A 17,190-nucleotide genomic window follows, 5' to 3' on the forward strand; every position below is an offset into this window, starting at 1 on the left:
GACCACATTGAGATCGCCAGAGTACACCAGGCCAGGACCTTGGCACTCCATAACCAAGAATGGCCTCAAGCTCGACCGGGACTGATCAAACTATAAACGACCACAAAACTAGGAATATGGTGGCCACCGAATCTGGTGCTTTCGAAGGGTACCTGGGGCAACAGGCCCTGACTACTGCTAGCAGTAGCGCTGAAAAACATCACACGTCGCATCCTGCGAAGGATATGGAGAAAGGAACTCTAGCAGGAGATGATACTTGTATTGCGGATCCAAACCTCGTCGACTGGGATGGACCAGATGACCCTGCTAATCCACGTAACTGGCCCAAGACATTCAAAATGGCCAATGTAATGCTTGTCAGTTTGTCCGTGCTATATTGCAATCTTGCGACCACGATGTTCTCTCCGGGAGCCAAACTTATGCAGAGCGAGTTCGGCTTCAAGAGCGACACTGTTGAGATTCTTACAATTACCATTGCCTCACTTGGCTTTGCGATGGGTCAGTTCTTTGTGCCACCCCTGTCCGAGGTTTTTGGACGTGTGCCTGTTTATCGCGTGAGCTCAATATTCTATCTTGGATTTACTGCTGGTTGTGCACGGAGTACCCATGTTGCAGAGTTTCTTGTCTTTCGCCTGTGCACAGGCCTTTCTGCTGCGTCATACATGTCAACAGGAGGTGGTACTGTCGCAGACTTGTTGCCAAAGGAGGAGAGAGGAGCAGCAATGGCTCTTTTTACTGCGGGACCGCTTCTTGGACCGGTATGGAGTTCGTGCAATACTGTTAATAAGATGTCTTGAAATGAAGAGACTAACGTGACTACTAGGTCCTTGGCCCTATTGTTGGAGGATTTGTGACTGAGAATTTGAGCTGGAGATGGACATTTTATCTCATTCTGATGCTTGTAAGTCATGTCATGCCTCCAGAATTTCTGCACAAACATTAACCATGGTTCACTAGGCCGGCACCATCTCGGTTGCCTCTTTCGTATTCATGCGTGAGACAAGCGCCGTCACCATTCTGCAGAAAAAAGCTACCCAGTTGCGCAAAGAGACAGGAAATCCGAACTTGCATGCAAAGGGCGAAAAGCAGACCCCGATCAGCCATCTTATTTCTCATGCCGTGACTCGTCCAGCCACTTTCCTCGTCCGCTCACCTGTTCTCTTCCTGACCTCTCTTTACATTGCGTTCAATTTTGGTCTGGTCATGCTGTTATTTGCGACATTTCCAACCGTCTTTGAAACCTACTATGGTTGGAGTGTTGGTGTCTCCGGTCTGGCATATGTCGGTGTCGGCATTGGCTGTGCCGTTGGTGTATCGATCTTTGCCAATTTTAGTGACCGCTTGCTGCATGCTGAAGGTGGAAAGTTCCACGCTGAGCGACGTCTGATCTTGATGATGTGGGTCTCTCCTCTTTTCCCCATCGGTTTGTTTCTCTACGGGTGGACAGTCCAGTATCGAGTGCACTGGGTTGTTCCCATCATTGGAACAGCTATCTGCGGACCTGGTGCCGTGATCATCAATTCATCCGCGCAAACATATATCATTGATATATTTGGACCCGAGACGGCCGCATCGGCCATCGGTGCTCTCACGATCATTCGTAACATGACAGGAGCATTTCTGCCTCTTGCCGCTCCATCACTCTATGCTCATCTAGATATGGGTTGGGGAAACAGCGTGCTCGCATTCATTACGATTGCTTTCATCCCAATACCATTCTTGTTCTACTGGAAGGGAGAGTGGCTGCGTCAGAAGTTTCCAGTCAAACCTTGAAGAGCCAAAGCAACCCGATGTTATTCTTGTCTTGACACCCTTTCATGGTTTCCTGACTACACTTGCCTAGTAGCTTCCAAGCTTGATTACTTATCCAAACCCATCTTTTCAATGTTTTTTTTCTACTGTTTTCTCTTTCTCGTTTACTTTGCCTTTCTCCATCTCTTGTTGCGGTGATCCGCCGATGTCCCGTATTATATAGACTGGGAGCTACATTCTGTATAATAGCGTTCTTTGCTAATATTTTAACCGGATAGAGTTAATCCTTAACACTGGCGCTATGCAGATCTTATGTTCAGGGAGTTGCCCAGGTGGTGACCTAATAAAAAAGGGCTGCACTGACCTAATGGATGTATATAGTGATCTTGACTAGCCCTTGACTAGCTATCAACGTAAAGTCTGGAGCTCAGTGGCCACAGATCCCGCCACCCCCATAACGAAACTTTAAGTACATCATCTACAGAAGGAGTACCTAGTTAATGTATATTCTGCTTATTCTTCAAATGTCCTCCTTTTCTCTTCTCCTTTCTCTTTATAAGGCTCTAGATATCCTCTATGAATAGGACCTTCAATCTTATCTCTTTATCATCACTAGACTTACTATATCATCGATCTAGTCCTGTATGTTAGCTAGAAAGTTTAAAGCTCCTAGGTAGTGTAAACTTGGATTGTTCCGTAATATTTATAAATAATGATTCCGTGTCTAGTATATGATCATAGAATGAATATGCACTATATCAGATATTTTATAGGATAGCTTCTTTGAAAAATACAAAAAAAAAGTCAAGTCAAGGTGGCCATCATCGCCCGCATCACCCTCGACGAGGGTTCTAGCATAGTCAGTATAATAGTGCAAAGCTGATCAGAGTGAGAAATGGAAAAGGTACTGGAATATTCACCTTTACGCTTGTCCTTCTCCTTTTTCTTCAAGTTCAGTATCCTCTCATCCTCCTCCTCTATCTTCTTCTTCATCACCAGTATCCACTTCTCCTCCTCTACTATGTAATTCTTCATCGACAGTATTCTATCCTCCTCCTCCTCCTCCTCTATCTTTTTCTTAATCAACAGTATCCTATCTTCCGCTTCCTCCACCCTTTTCTTCATAAACAGTATCGTCTCCTCCTCCTCTTCCTCCGTTTTCCCTAACAATATCCTCTCCTCCTCCAGCTCACGAATATAATCTGACATATCCTGGTCGCTATCACGAGATCTTACAACAACTCGCGACTCAGAATTATGAGCTTCTTCTAAGGGGGTACCTTGTGGCTGAATGTATCGAATGGGAGACGAAGAACGATCGTGTGTATCCAAAGACGCAGATCGTGGCCGGGAGGTAGTCTTCGTGTTTGGCCTCCCAATTTGTTCAATTTCCTCTCGATACTTATCATCGCGATACCCAGACGGCAGCGGTAGCCGTGACGGTGGCATAATAGAAGTCTCGTGGCTGGGGTCCATTGCTCCATGGGGACTGTCCATGCGATACCTATGATTGTCGGATGATCTGGTGCGTTTTCTGGCGAAGTTCTGATCTACTGGATTACCGTCGTGGTCACGACCGGCTAACCTATTGTTAATTCACAATACTTTTTGCCCATTATGATAAGAAAGGACAATGAATTCACTTACTCCTCATGTCCATGGGTTTTTGGAATTTTCGACTCAGATCAATCACTTCCTCAATCTGCTCTTTAGATAGTGCCTTCAGAATAAGAAATTGGTCCTCCTAGTACCTCATAAGCGCCATGATTTTGACCAGTCTATGACCTTCCCCAGGACATACCTCTTCCTTGAATGGATACCCAAGATCCAAAATTGCTCGGATATGCACAAGCTTGCGACGAATAACTGTCTTTCCCTTTCGCGGAAAGGGGGTTTCGTCATGCTGCTGGCTAGTAAGTTTGCTCTCGGCACGATCGCGATCCTCAAACGATCCGTAAGGCTCGGGAGATTTAAAGTATCTATGGGCATCACGTCCGCGATTTAGTTTTGACGACGATCGCATTCGATCTACTCGAAGCGGGACATCTAGGCATTGAAGGTGTGAAAAGTCGCTCGTGTTGCTGAGACTGTTCAAATCGGATGGAACATTGGGATGGTCTTCTGGGATAATGCCAATGGCATCAGGGAGAGAGCCGATTGTCTGTTCTTGAGCAATCTTGCCAAGCAACTGAATCCTCATGAGAAGAGAGACAATATGGGAATCTTCCAAAGGAGGTGGTGGGATTTGTTTTCGAAGAAACTGCATGTCTCTTTCAAAGACCTGCTTGCGCTCTTCCAGATATTCTTTGCTGAAGGGTCTCCCTTCATCATCCGATGAATCATCCTCATTCAGCTGCGAGCTATCTTCGCGAAAGCTCCGAGTGTCAACATTACCAACTTCTTCCCCGAGTTGATGTGCCTTATCGTTACTATCATCCCCGTTGTCGGACATCGCGTTTGACATTTCCTCAACGGTAACAATTCGATCTCCATTATCGGTGGATATCAGTGAATCCTCATCTCCAAGCTCACTTGTCTCCATGGTCCGTGTCATTTGTGAAGCATTCTGTGTACGCTGTGAATGAAGATTGCCGTCGCTTGAATCATCTACAAAGTAATCATTTTGAGAGAAGTAGTCGTCTTTAAAGCTATCGGAAGCCGTCTCTGCCTCCATTGGTGGATTTTTATCCAATTCGCAAAGCTGTAACTCGCATTTACTGTCGGGTGAGGTCTTGAGCACCCATTTAATGATGTGATCGGCATCATCGATGGCTGGATTGAAGTTACCGACAGCCTTGCTGAGATGCGGTATGCGGTCTTGGGGCCAGGGAAGCGAACGCAGCGAAAAGTCATGTATATGCTGTAAAATGTGCTCAATCAACTCAGGGGAGTCTGGTGAATCTTCTGAGTCACAAAGTGGACAGTTACTAATACCCATGATGTGAACTGGAGACTCAGCTAGGGCATCCGCAAGCTCATCATTTGAAATATCAGGATGTTCGAGCTGCAAATGGCCCATGATCTCCACTAGAGAGCTGAAGGGGGCACTGTCACAGTATGAACATTGAAACCCGGGTGGATGGTCATTCAAAAAATGTTCCTTCCACTCCTTTTCAGTGACAAAAAGCTTGTGAGGTGTGGGACAATGCTCAAGTATGCAGGTGTAGGGGCAAATATCGTTGGCCAAGTGAGTTTTGTATCGATTATCCTCCGCTTCCTGGATTGGAATAGCATGGCAACAGCAAGGACACTTGAATGAAAGATGCTCTGGGCTTGAGAGTTTTGCCCTTGGATATCGTGCAGCTGCTGTGATTGCTGTAATACGCGTCACCGTAGAGCCAATGCGTCCTCCGCGCTGAAGGCCCCGAAACCCAGTTTCCGGGATTGATGCAATAGTTTCAACCACTGTCATATTATTGCTTTGAGCAATGCTAGTGGTCGTGGACTTCGTATGCTCTGGCTTCACCGAAGATTTGTCTGATACTTTCTGTGCAGAGCTGGGACCCATATTTGCAAGAATATGGCCAATCTTATTCCATACTGGGCTTTCTATGGGGTCTTTCAGGAGGTGTGAATGTCTTTGCATTTCCATGAATCGGTGACGGCGTCTCAGATTAGCTTCCACCAGTCGGTGCTGTATTGGTGAAAGCTGTGATGGGTCAATTTTGTCCTGATAAATCAATGTTCGAGGCCCTTCGCTGGGACTCGACATAACGAGGATCGCAAGATGTGCTTGTAGATCACGATATTTGTCTCGATTCTGATCGAAGGAGGCATCTGCCTTCTGTAAGCGGAACTTTCGGCCACTTCTGCGAATTACCACACCTATGGCGATCAAGTCACGTAAAATAGAGCCAATCTTCCCAAGGACCTCGTCGGTGATTTCCTTTGATGATGCAGTGATACACTCTGTCAAAACAACTTGTAGCATTTTGATTAGTTCTTTGATTAAGTATATGTCATCGGGTCGATGGCTGAATCTTGAGTCAAGAGACCCTCGTCCTTGAGCAACGGCTCCAACGCTGTCAACCCAAAGCTTGAAATCGGCATGACAATATTTCATATAGACATGTTGGGAGCCGGTGAGTTTCGAAACACAGATTGCAAACTGCCTGAAGCACTGTCTCGTAGTTTCTGCAATGGATAGTTCCACAACAATATCGGAAGCCATTGGGGCAAAGCTTGACCAGCAAGAACGCGGCCGATAGATGGAAAGTGTGTGTTAGAATCTCACAGTATACCTGGGACGTACACTCAGCAGAGCCCCGCACGGGACGGAGTTACTTTTTAGCCATTGGGGATGTACTTCACGTAAGACTTATACATGTTCTCACCATGATTAGGTTCGTTGGGTTCCACTTATCGCCTGGTCTTCTAATATTTCAGGAGTCACCAAGGATAAAGGAGCACCGAGATCTTGGATTGTGGTCCAAGTCATATCTCAAATTCCCAAAGTCTGGGGGTTTAAATAAGAAAGCTCGATTCTGAGGGACTTCAGCTCCAGAATTACCCCGCCTCGGCTTCTCATGTCAGATCAATGGAATGGAAACTTCCCAACTCCGACCCTATCGCTGAAACCTTGTGATGAAGATGAATGAGCAAAGGCGGATGCTCGCTGCCGAGCTCCTCAAGCCGATCGCAGGGGAGGCTTGGCTGCCCATATTTCAAAACGCGAAAACACTACCACGACCTTCCACTGAAGGCTCCAATATCGCAGTGCGGCTTCATCTCATACATGAGGGGCTGAGCTGCCTTCCACCTTATCAGCTTAATTCCGAGATTCATGAATTGTGTAGCGTAGTGCTGCAGGATCTGTTTGCTATCTGCACTGTAAGCCTACCATATTCGTTTCTTACCCTCAAGGGTCCATCCCCGAAGATGTCACATCGGAAATCCCAATATTTCACCAGTCTGTTGTGTGTGCTTGAATTTGGTCTATCCATTGATCTCGGCAGAAACCATATGTTCACATTCTCAATTCAAATGGAGAAATTGACCGTTCAATTTAGTGGTCATCTTCCTCCCCTGGCACGCCAAAACCAACCAGCCTCCAACACATTTACAACACATTAGCCACAAGATCCCAAACACAACCTGGTCAACTAAACATGGATGAATCAATTCGGAATTTCCTCCTCCAAAAAGCAAAAGTCATTCAATCATACCAACGTCGAATCGAGAGCTTGTCCACCAAACTAGATGAGATCAATCAGACTGATTCCGACCAAAATATGATGTCTGAGCAACACTTAAATCCCAATGAGAAGGATATTTACCCGGACAGTGTCAATTGGTATCTGTTCAATGCACTCAGAAAATATACTACTTGCTATCCCCCATCTCATGCCCTTCCACCTTGCGACATGGTTAAATGGCACCATACCCGAATCTGCCTCAGCAATGGAGTCCTTGCAAGCAATACTTTTGCTCAAGCAGACATCATGATCGCATCTCAAGGAATGACGCTTTGGCAGGAGATTTCTCTTTCTATCTCTTTGTGAGTCTAATCTTTGTGGATTCAGGGCCTTCAAATCCATTCGGGAAGCTCATAAATGCCTAACGCTCACTTAATAGAAAAATACAGGACAATTACAGCGGTATCGACTATTCAATCGATGAAATTTCGGAGTCTGATTCTGATGATGAGGCTGGCGATTGCAAGGAGCTTGTCCAAATGAAACGAGGCGACGTTTGCCAATTGCTCGACGAAAACAATTACAATAGAATTCACTTTCTATTGGATGGAAGTTATCGACTTCACAAGCGTTCTGATCCCGAATGTCTTCAACATTTTACATTGCCCGGCTGTGGTCACTCACTTGCTTATGTTCTATGTTACGGCATTTTAAGTATCGAGCACAGGATACTTCTAGCTTATACACTCGCACGAGCATGCTGGCAATTCTATAACTTCGACATCGTGCACGAAAAATGGACTAGTGAAAATGTTTTCTTCATGCCGACCGACAATCAAGATGGGAATCAAATTCCCCTTCGGGCTTTTCTATCTATTCCCTTCGATCAAGTTAGTCGGTCTCCAGATGAGTTCCTAGAAACAGGCGCCTATACTCATCGATACCCTCGAATTCTCTTCTTGGGAATCATGCTTCTTGAGATCGGTCTTGGCGAGTCCCTGGGGCTAGGGTCGTTGGGGACGTCGAAACTAAGTTCAGTTGCATATATAAATAGAGCGCATGCAAAGGCACGCATGCGGTTGAATGAGTTCAAAAAGATATCCTGGGATGGTTTCTCCTACAAATCCGTGTTTGTTGAAGCAATCGAAAATTGCTTGGACTCGCAAAATTTCAAGAATACTTACAAGCCACAAAGAAAGCGGGCAAAAGGAGAGGCATCCAAAAGAAGGCAGATGGAAGATATGTCCGCCCTACAGCAAAGGCGGACTGCCTTGTACCGCAAAACTGTTGCTCCGTTGTATTGGCTTGCCGAAGTTGGCTTTGAGAGCTCAGGTGAAGTCCCACTTATTACCGTCAAGAAGTCCCAGCGACAGAAACCGACAGTCGTGGAAGATGAGGAAATCCGAACATTTTGGAATAAGGTTAGGGCACCAACTTTCGACACAAATGGCCCTTCTGCTCGATCCGGAGCTTGGATGAATCACCTTGGTGTTATTTCTGGCCATGTGCTTCGATGTCGGAGGCAAGCAAAGATTATCCCGCGGATTCGAGTTGCAATACTGGACACTGGCTGCCATAGAGATCTCCCTTTCTTCCAAAGGAACACTGTTTCAGGTTGCTTCACGGACTGGAAAGACTTTGCCGATGCCTCACAAGTCCCTGTGGATACCTTCGGGCATGGAACATTTATGGCCCGCCTCCTACTTCAGATTGCTCCTATTGTAGATCTTTCTGTTGTTCGTGTTGCGGTTACCCAGGATCAATTAAGTTCCAACGAAGAAAGCGTCGTCCAGGTGTGTTTCTCCACAAAATTGCCAAACCTTCCTCTAACTTAGATATAGGCCATTGAATATGCTGGCTTGGACTGGAAGGCCGATATCATATCAATGTCCTTTAGTTTTTCAAGATCAAGCACGTCTATATCAGATATCATCGACAAGGTCGTGAAAAAGCGAGAGAATAAAGTCATATTTCTCGCCAGCGCCGGAAACTCTTCGAGTGATCGTGGTGAAGGATTCCCTGCTCGCCAGCCTTATGTCATTCCAATATATGCTACTGATTATCAGGGCACATTTCTCAGGTCAAATCCCACGAGATCGGGAGATGGACCTAGAGTTTTGGGGACCTATGGCGACAATATTCCTGAGTTTATTCTTGAGGAAATGGAAACATCTTTTCCGAGAGGTGATTTTAGTCCTGGTACCTCAGTCGCAACTGCCATTGCCGCTGGAATTGTTGCCATGATGCTTTCATATTCCGCTGCTCTCCCAGTTTTGGTCCAAGCGAAGCTTTTCGAAGAAACCTTAGAAAATCTCAAGACGCCGAAAGGAATGACGAATTTGCTGCGAGTAATGTCGCAGAATACAGACTATCGGGGAGACTCAGTGAATCCTATTCGATTTTGGAGCGATAAGTCCAAGGATAAGGAGGTTTTTCTCGCAATCTGCAGGGCTCTAGCGGAATAGTAGTACTATTCGGTGTCATGCTAGGAAAGGATCCTGGCTGAAGCTCCTGTATTGTAATGCTTAAGTCGTTGTATCATAGGTTGCCGCATCGAAATGTTCAATTTACTTTTGTGGGGCCCTACTCTCCGGGACGAACATGACGCTGAGATCCGATATTGAGAATTGCCGGTCAATTGATGCCAAGCATTGATTAAGAACCAAGCTATTTTGAATGCTGCTTTCACTAAGTAGCAAGTGCGGGGTACTTGCATCGGATGATGTGTCATATAGTAGCATGCTGATGCTTCTCCATGTAAGCTTCGCCTCCAACGTCCACAAGGAATCCCAAGCCAAAAATCGTTCGTCACAAATATCAGCTCCATCAGAGATATAATTCAGATATCACAGAGCTGGATAAGAGAAAGGCCGTCCAACCTCGTAAGCATCTTGAAAATCAGATACAAGATCCCGAAGTCGTGAGCCTTCCGATCCCCAGAATGCCAACTTGGTTCCTTCCTCCCGATTTCACTTTCACGCCTGAGGGTCCGCTTAGATTGGGAACTATCATCACGCACCCAGCAAGGCCAACATTAGTGCTCGCATCGCTTCCTGGTGATACCGGCATTATCCTCCCGAAAGAGACTACTCTCGTGGAGCCGAATCATTCACACGAGAAGTCCAGCTCAAGATCACGCTCGTTAAATATCTGGGCAAATTTTCTCGAGGTGACCTCAGCAACTGTCAAAATCGACACTGGCCGGCAATATATCGAAAGCTACGGCACCGTTGACCATGAGATCCGCTTCTTCGCCGATCCGTTGACACCATCAATAGCGTCTGCGATAACTGCGCTCCCGGATGTCAAAAAACATATCAACTCGGGGGTCTTCGGAAGACGACCAGTATATATTGTCACAGGCCTTCGCATAGCGAGGACAAGCTTCACGGTGAGCAAAGATGTTTCGAAAACCCTCGGGGGCGAGATATCGGGATCAGGGACGATCCCTGGTGGGATAGTTCCCATTACTGCCGGTGCGGGCTCCAGTGGGTCTAGCGAGCGAAAAACCACGGGGTCCTATGATACAGCCCCGGGCATCGTTTTTGCATATCGCTTGTCTGTCATTCGGACGAAGAGAGCAGGGGTCGAGACCGAGCTTTTTGATGACAAGGCCGCTTTCTTGACTGGTGATGAAACAGATGTAGAACAGCCACTTGTGGTCGTTGAGGCTACTAAGGAGGAGCTTGAAGAAGATTTCGAGGAGCAAGTTGAATTCCAGACATTGAAACTAGAGAAAGGTGAAACTTGTATCTCATTTCAGAGCAGCTTTGCTGACTGTCCAACGACCACTACTGGCGCTTACTAGAAATTGACGCCAAAGGATAACAGAGTGGATCAAGGGTTGCAAAAGATAAAACTTTAGACTGATAAATTGCTTCAAGTCAAGGCCAGCTGGAGCTACCTTGTATGGTTATAGTATTAAAAATTTAGTACTCTAATCTTTGATGTCAAGTTGAAAGTCTATATGTAATAAAACTTGTGGTCTATAGTCCACTTCTTTCCACTCCGAAATTTCTCAAGCAAATTTAATGAGATAGCTTTGCTGGGTTTGAGCTAGGTGCCCCCATGGACTGACCATGGGTACCTTTCCCTTGATACTTAGGCAGTCGAATGATTAGGGCCCGGGCGGACCTAGTTGTAGCACATGCCTAGGACCATTGATGCATGGCCATTCGTGTCACACCTAGAACTGCAAGTATCCAGGATATGTAGCTTAAGGTTGTTGCATGAACGCACTACAGTCTCTGGCATCGAGAAATATCAAATGAAAGTCTAAAAGAAGCCATCTGAGAATACTTGCCAGGCACAAACATGGAAAAAAAAATTAAAACAAAAAGAAACCGACGGCTGGCGGATTTGAACCGCCGCCTCCGAAGAGAATTGATTTCTAGTCAATCGCCTTAGACCACTCGGCCAAACCGCCTATTGGATGAAAGGATTTGGTTATGGAGCCTAACGAGGCAGATGTCCATCTAAGGGTGGTAAACTGTAAACACCGCGCGATTTATATTAGCCACGTTGTGCCCCCACGACGGGTGGAGCCGAAGCTCTAGATAAGCGCGTGCAGGCGGCGGGAGTAGTGTGACTAAACCCTGTCACCACGTAGCCGAGGCCGTACCTAGCCTTACCATCAAGCCCCTTACAAACATGGATATACTAGTGAACCAGTGGGTATTTAGGTCTGGATCAAAGGGTTCTAGAACCTACAGTTGCCTCCTGAAAATCGTAACTATGACGATGATAACATGTCAACTAATTTTCTCAAGCATAAATAGCACCGGGGAATCTGTCACTCTATCGAACAAGTAATACATTTGTCTATATACACGCATTTTGTTGTCCTACGCTTATCATGTCTTCCCAAAAGCAACTTATTCCCATGTCTGATTCCCAAAAGCAACTCATTCCCAAGCCTAGCATCATTTATGACCGCGACGAGGAATATGGTACCTTCTTGAACCAGGACGACAATGATAGTTCCAATGCGCAACGTGGTATGTCTTTCACATAGGCAGCGCAATATACTGAAATAAGATGCTAATGGAATGTTGTGCTTTCCATGAAGATGACGCGATTGACCAAACCAATATTATGGGAGGCGACAGAACTCACCACGCGATGACACAATTTCAAAGACAATATAGTGAGGGATCTGATGAGGATGATTTGCTAGATGCCGAATGAAGTCTCTGTGAGCTATTTTACGCATAGTTCGAGAGCTCATAAATGTAAACAAAAGAGATGTCAAAGCGATCAAAACTTTACAAGTAATTAAACGCTTGGTCGGTGGGGTGATTTATCTACGTAGGCCTTGATCTTATGTGATGAATAAATCAGGTGCAATTAACAGGTCTTTGCATTCATGAATATGTAACGTGAAAATGTATGTACAATACTTGATCTTCTCGCAACGCTGCTTAACTCAACAAGACACGGATCTCTCCAGTCGTGCGAGGGAACAATGAGCGTAGACTCCATTGGTCCTCCTTCTCTTCCTCGTCATCTTCACCCGTGGTCTTACGAGTGGATCTCCCGCTACGACCGCTAATCACACTGCCACCCGTACCTAAGCTAAACTGGCTCATTCCTCTGGCCTCATCAGCGGCAATAATCATGCCCTCGACAAACTCGAAATCACGACAGAATGCTTCGACGGCATCTTCAGTGACACTCTGAATGAGTGAGGCGCTCTGGACACGTTTGAGATGATCAGCTGCATCCATGAGGGCAGATGGGAGGAAGTCGTCCAGCTGCTGGCTGGACGCAACTAGGGCCTCTGGTTGGAAAGCAGGGAGGGTGGCCAGGTCTGCAAGGTGAAGCTTTTGCTCCGGCTTCTCTTCATTTTCACTGTCTTGTTCTGAGTCTCTACCCGATTTGGAGAAAGGCTCTAGAGCATCTAGCAGAGTCTGCAGACCAGAATTATCAAGGAAAAATTGATGCTGAATATCGAGCAGATTCGTACGGAGAGTAGATATAGCGTTGGACAGTGGGTTCATGTGGGTGATACTAGCAAACCCGAATGAGGAGACAGTTGCGCGGGCTGCGAGAAGGATGTTGGTGCGGTAGATGGTCTGCGCTGTCGAGTCGTCAATCTCTTCGGACGAGGATCGAGCTAGAGTCAAATATGGATCGAAGGCAGCTCGGAGAACAGGAGTGAACTTGTTCTCGCTATCCGTATCGGATTCTTCGTCCGGTCGGACCGATGCCTCGTGCGTTTTCATGAGTGAAACTAAGCCCTCCAATGCATCTAGTAAGAATTCTGGAGGCGAAAGGTCTTGCGGGGGAGCCAAAGCCAGTTGGTCGTTTGACAGTGTGCTGACTTCCTCTCGCATCAAATTCTCAAAGTGTCCAAGTGTAAATTTCTCCAAACTCTGCATCAAGTCCACCAGCTGGGCCTTGGGGCCAACCAATTTTATGAAGGTGGTTCGGTAGAAGGATAGCAAATTGACGACCTTGTAGCAAGTGACAGGGTCATCGTGACCTTGAATCACCAGCTCCACTCTTTGCCGTAGGGAACGAGAAACTCCAATGAGATCCCGATTTACCAGATCGCTCAGCGCTTTATGGCCATCGAAGGTGACCTCCTGGTCTTCGTCAATGCGAGACCAAGGCTCGCTATTTAAACCAGCCTGAATGCCTCGTGCGAGTTCCTCTCCATCGGCAACGAACAGCGCTTCCAAGGCTTCTCTCTCGGAGACAGTTGTGGAGTGTACCCACGCGAGCATATCTCCAATATATCTGAGTGGATCATGGGCCGAAAACTCGATGGGTTTGACACTTCGGTCGCCGGCACTAGGCCCATTAGCACCAGAAATGGCGTCTGTTAGCGCATAATGGAACGCATCGGCAAGAACATAGTCACGCGCCTCAGCGAAGAAATCCAGACAGCTATGGAATAGACTTGGCCGCTCCGCCAGGACCCGCAGAGCACGGCGAATTGAGCTACTGATTCGGGGGTCCTCAAGGTTCAAAGACTGGAACTCCTTCTGGATCCATTTATATAGCTTCTGGTAGGCAGAGTTGAGATGCCGGGTACTCAGCTCCATCAGCTCCAGGCCCAGTCGCTGGTTTTCCCCGCCAAGTAGGTGTTCACAGTCGTGATGGACTTGTTTGACACGTGCCAGAATGTCGAAGAACCGGTCGTCGACTGGTTCTTCAGCTGAGTTTAAGACCATGAGGTCTTCCTCAGGAACCAAGAAATGCTTCTCAAACGCAACAAGCAGTCGTTGCTTCGTTTCAGTATCCTTCTTCTGAGCCATCAACGCAGCAGCTTCCTCCAGCACGGGTGTAGTATCCTGCTTGGCGAGACTGATGTGTTTGCGCATTTCATCGCATGTCTGATTAAGAGTGGTGATGACGCTTCCAATTCGTTTCAATTGCTGTAACAGCGGGGAAAATATTAGTTTTCCATGCGTGGTTCAATATAGCTCTGTATGAACTTACCTCCGCAACCTTTCCGAAGTCTCGGACGATTTCCGCGTTGCTATCCACCACTTCTTTCTGTACATCGAGTCGAAGCTGGCGCCGTGTTTCCGCGGTATTGTGAATTCCCCGAATGCTCAAAGTTTCCAGCGCGTCACGGATGTCGGAGTCGGCGTAGGAAGCCGATAAGACGGATGTTAGGCGATTGGAGAGGGCGCTCGAACGCTGAGTTGGAGGTGACAGGGGCGACGAGGCGGGGGAGCCGCCATTGTTGGGACCAGGCCCAGGAAAATAGCTTGTCATTGTTAGAGAAGTACCTCCAGTTTCACTCCTGGTCAAGTCGAGGTTGAGTGGGGAAAAGGACAGTCTCGCCCTGAATCTGTAGACCGCCTTCGCCCCAGCTCTTATCGTGCACCAACAACAGATAAACATTTCTCCAATTCACCCACAATTTACAATTACCTTTTAAATGCACAATGGAGTCATTTGACAGTCCACTTGCCTCACCCACAAAGGCACGCCAGGCTGCTATTCAAGCCAAGGACTGGGCGTACATTAATTCATGGCTCACCCGGAAATACACGCCCAAACCAGTACCCCAATTTGAACGAAATGAAGACACTCTCCGCGTTCTCCTAACATTGGCGGCCGCCAATGATGCTGCAGATGAGGAAACAAATATCCGCGACCGTGCACAGGAAGAAGCAATCCAGGCCTTCAAGGTCCAGGAAGAGGCTGAGCGCAAAGACCCACACGAGCGACAAAAGAACGAGATTCTAGATGAAGTGGAAATGTGCCTGGACGATAAGGGACGTCGCGATCTTGATGATCTAGCCGAATCAGCAGTTGTAATGGGCAACACATTGAATCCTGAACCAGAGGATCTGAGCCAATCGATTGTTGAGCTGACGGCAGAGGATTTTGAAGCGCAAGACCAAATAGCTAAAGTTGAAATGCTGCGGCTATACTTGCAGAAGGAGCTTTCGCGTCTTCAAGCCGATTTGGAGGAGCTGAAGTCAGACGAGGCATATGCCATGCCCCAGGATGTCCAGGCCCAGACCTCGGAGTGGATCCGTGGTACCAAAATGCTGACAACGAAAGTTGGGGAATATCATGATCGCATTGCTTCATTGGAACGAAATCAGCCTGCAGGTCCTACAATTGAACAATTGATGTTGGATGAAGAAAATGTTGTTCGGCTCCAAGATATTGTGAAGTCGTTGGAAGCGCGTGTTAGAGCATTCCATGATCTGCCTACGGATATTCCAGGGGCACGGGCCAGATACAAGGAACTGGAACGGGAGTTAAGTCAACTTAATCGACAGCGTGATATGTTATTTGGCACTCTGGTAGGACGATAGGCTTGTCTTGCGAAAGAATCTACGATTGAATACATTTGCACAAAGTTTGAATAAATTGGCAGATCACTGCATCATTTGGATTGTAAACTAAAGAAACAAATGGTATCGTCGACTAATCATTGGTTCATGATAGTAGGGTAAGTCCCGAAATATCGTCATTGAGGAATTTCATCAAGGAATGAAGAGCTTATTTGTTCATGCCCAGGGTATCCTTGACCTTGTCACCACTGTATGGAAAGATGACAGTTAGTATGCAGGTCTTATGTGTGAGGTTTTCTGGCAAGGTGTCTTACATGGAGCTGGTGGCGCCGCCATTGTTGTCATCATGGGCACGCTGGGTCTTGTCGAAGGCCTCCTGGGTACCGCTCTTGCTGTCGTCGGACTGGAGACCTCGAGTGGCGCGGTCACCAGTGTCGGTGACGGTCTCCTTAACCTTGTCCGTAGTGGACTTGGTGGAGTCAGGAGTCATCTCCTCCTTGGCCTCTGAGAAGAGATATGGGTTAGTCACGGATTTGTTGTCAAGGTGGATCTGTAGGGTAACGTACTAGTGCTGAAGTCCTTGCGACCGGTGTCAGACATGATGTTCGATTGAGGTTTGAGTATTGGTTGATAGAAAGTATTTGGTATAGAAGTGGTTGAATATGGAAAACAATTAGAAAGTTGTAAGAGATGGATGATATTTATATAGCTTTCCTGTATTATAGAGGTTTCCATGACGCCAAACAAAAGATCAAATGACGTCGTTCATTGTTTGCTCTGTGCAATTATCTTACAAGTTTCGACGCTGGAATAAGCAAGTTCACTGTACAGACAACCTGAACTTATTGTTTATCATACCAATCAGACCTGAAGTGACACTCAGTCACTTGCGAGATTGACGTTGCCAAGTTCCCCAAAGTGGCGTTGTATGACAACCAAGTCTGTCATGTTTGGATATTATATCTCCCGATTCGGATTAGCGCAGCTTTCACATGATTCAGTGTGGCCCAGGCCCTGATTTGACATGTGCAACAGTAAGGCAATAAGCAAGGAAGTACTATAGGTACCTGTCTATGTACCTTTAACCGATTCTTGACTTGCAACTTCTGTTCAAGTACTCGCCCCTCTCGCCGATTTATTGAGCATGGCCAAGCAGAGAACCTTGAGATGTTCGTGTTTATCTGCTAATATTACTAAATTACAAGCTTCCTGCTTTTACTATTGCATAGCCATCCTGAGACTTAGTATTGATGGTTTCAGTAGACTCCAGTACAAACTTGTTATGTCGATCGTGCTTCCTGTACATTCTTCCGTCCACTTGCACGATTATTATACTGAGAGGATTTGATCACGTAGATGTACACATTACTCTCAAATATCTGGATAAATGCCTACGACTTGTTGTTTTAACGGCCTGGTGGCTTCATATCTATCTTCTCAGTCATAAATTGTAAACATAACGGATAGTTCAGATGACAACTCCATTCATATAAGTGCGGGATCTCTCTTGCCAGAAGCAGCTTACCAAAAAAGAGGCA

The 17,190-nt window shown here is 46.6% G+C and overlaps 8 protein-coding genes across 8 annotated transcripts; 5 read left to right on the plus strand and 3 right to left on the minus strand.

Moving 5' to 3' along the window:
• Positions 1–59: 59 nt before the first annotated feature.
• N7503_002033 (MFS transporter) lies at positions 60–1,773 on the plus strand (the record flags this gene model as incomplete). Its single annotated transcript, XM_057061580.1, has 3 exons — positions 60–758; positions 824–901; positions 958–1,773. 3 exons carry the CDS (start codon positions 60–62, stop codon positions 1,771–1,773), a joined length of 1,593 nt encoding a protein of 530 aa, XP_056925542.1.
• A 783-nt stretch (positions 1,774–2,556) lies between these two features.
• N7503_002034 (uncharacterized protein) lies at positions 2,557–5,683 on the minus strand (the record flags this gene model as incomplete). The annotated part of the gene is made up of 3 exons (XM_057061581.1): positions 2,557–3,332; positions 3,400–3,496; positions 3,554–5,683. The coding sequence occupies 3 exons, from the start codon at positions 5,681–5,683 to the stop codon at positions 2,557–2,559; spliced, it is 3,003 nt and encodes a 1,000-aa protein (XP_056925543.1).
• A 1,510-nt stretch (positions 5,684–7,193) lies between these two features.
• Positions 7,194–9,352, plus strand: N7503_002035 (S8/S53 family peptidase; the record flags this gene model as incomplete). The annotated part of the gene is made up of 3 exons (XM_057061582.1): positions 7,194–7,249; positions 7,327–8,680; positions 8,729–9,352. The coding sequence occupies 3 exons, from the start codon at positions 7,194–7,196 to the stop codon at positions 9,350–9,352; spliced, it is 2,034 nt and encodes a 677-aa protein (XP_056925544.1).
• Positions 9,353–9,828: 476 nt separating this feature from the next.
• On the plus strand, positions 9,829–10,695 carry N7503_002036 (uncharacterized protein; the record flags this gene model as incomplete). Its single annotated transcript, XM_057061583.1, has 1 exon — positions 9,829–10,695. The coding sequence occupies one exon, from the start codon at positions 9,829–9,831 to the stop codon at positions 10,693–10,695; it is 867 nt and encodes a 288-aa protein (XP_056925545.1).
• A 1,047-nt stretch (positions 10,696–11,742) lies between these two features.
• On the plus strand, positions 11,743–12,074 carry N7503_002037 (uncharacterized protein; the record flags this gene model as incomplete). Its single annotated transcript, XM_057061584.1, has 2 exons — positions 11,743–11,884; positions 11,956–12,074. 2 exons carry the CDS (start codon positions 11,743–11,745, stop codon positions 12,072–12,074), a joined length of 261 nt encoding a protein of 86 aa, XP_056925546.1.
• Positions 12,075–12,307: 233 nt separating this feature from the next.
• On the minus strand, positions 12,308–14,636 carry cog6 (Golgi transport complex subunit COG6; the record flags this gene model as incomplete). Its single annotated transcript, XM_057061585.1, has 2 exons — positions 14,334–14,636; positions 12,308–14,269 (listed from the first exon to the last, which is right to left on the minus strand). Exons 1-2 carry the CDS (start codon positions 14,613–14,615, stop codon positions 12,308–12,310), a joined length of 2,244 nt encoding a protein of 747 aa, XP_056925547.1. The 5' UTR covers positions 14,616–14,636.
• A 152-nt stretch (positions 14,637–14,788) lies between these two features.
• Positions 14,789–15,673, plus strand: N7503_002039 (uncharacterized protein; the record flags this gene model as incomplete). Its single annotated transcript, XM_057061586.1, has 1 exon — positions 14,789–15,673. The coding sequence occupies one exon, from the start codon at positions 14,789–14,791 to the stop codon at positions 15,671–15,673; it is 885 nt and encodes a 294-aa protein (XP_056925548.1).
• A 187-nt stretch (positions 15,674–15,860) lies between these two features.
• Positions 15,861–16,252, minus strand: N7503_002040 (heat shock 9/12 family protein; the record flags this gene model as incomplete). Its single annotated transcript, XM_057061587.1, has 3 exons — positions 15,861–15,900; positions 15,967–16,156; positions 16,219–16,252. 3 exons carry the CDS (start codon positions 16,250–16,252, stop codon positions 15,861–15,863), a joined length of 264 nt encoding a protein of 87 aa, XP_056925549.1.
• Positions 16,253–17,190: the final 938 nt, after the last annotated feature.

This window comes from Penicillium pulvis, assembly GCF_028828015.1.
Source record: "Penicillium pulvis strain IBT 33274 chromosome Unknown contig_12_segment0_segment0, whole genome shotgun sequence".
Classification (NCBI taxonomy): Eukaryota; Fungi; Ascomycota; class Eurotiomycetes; order Eurotiales; family Aspergillaceae; genus Penicillium; species Penicillium pulvis.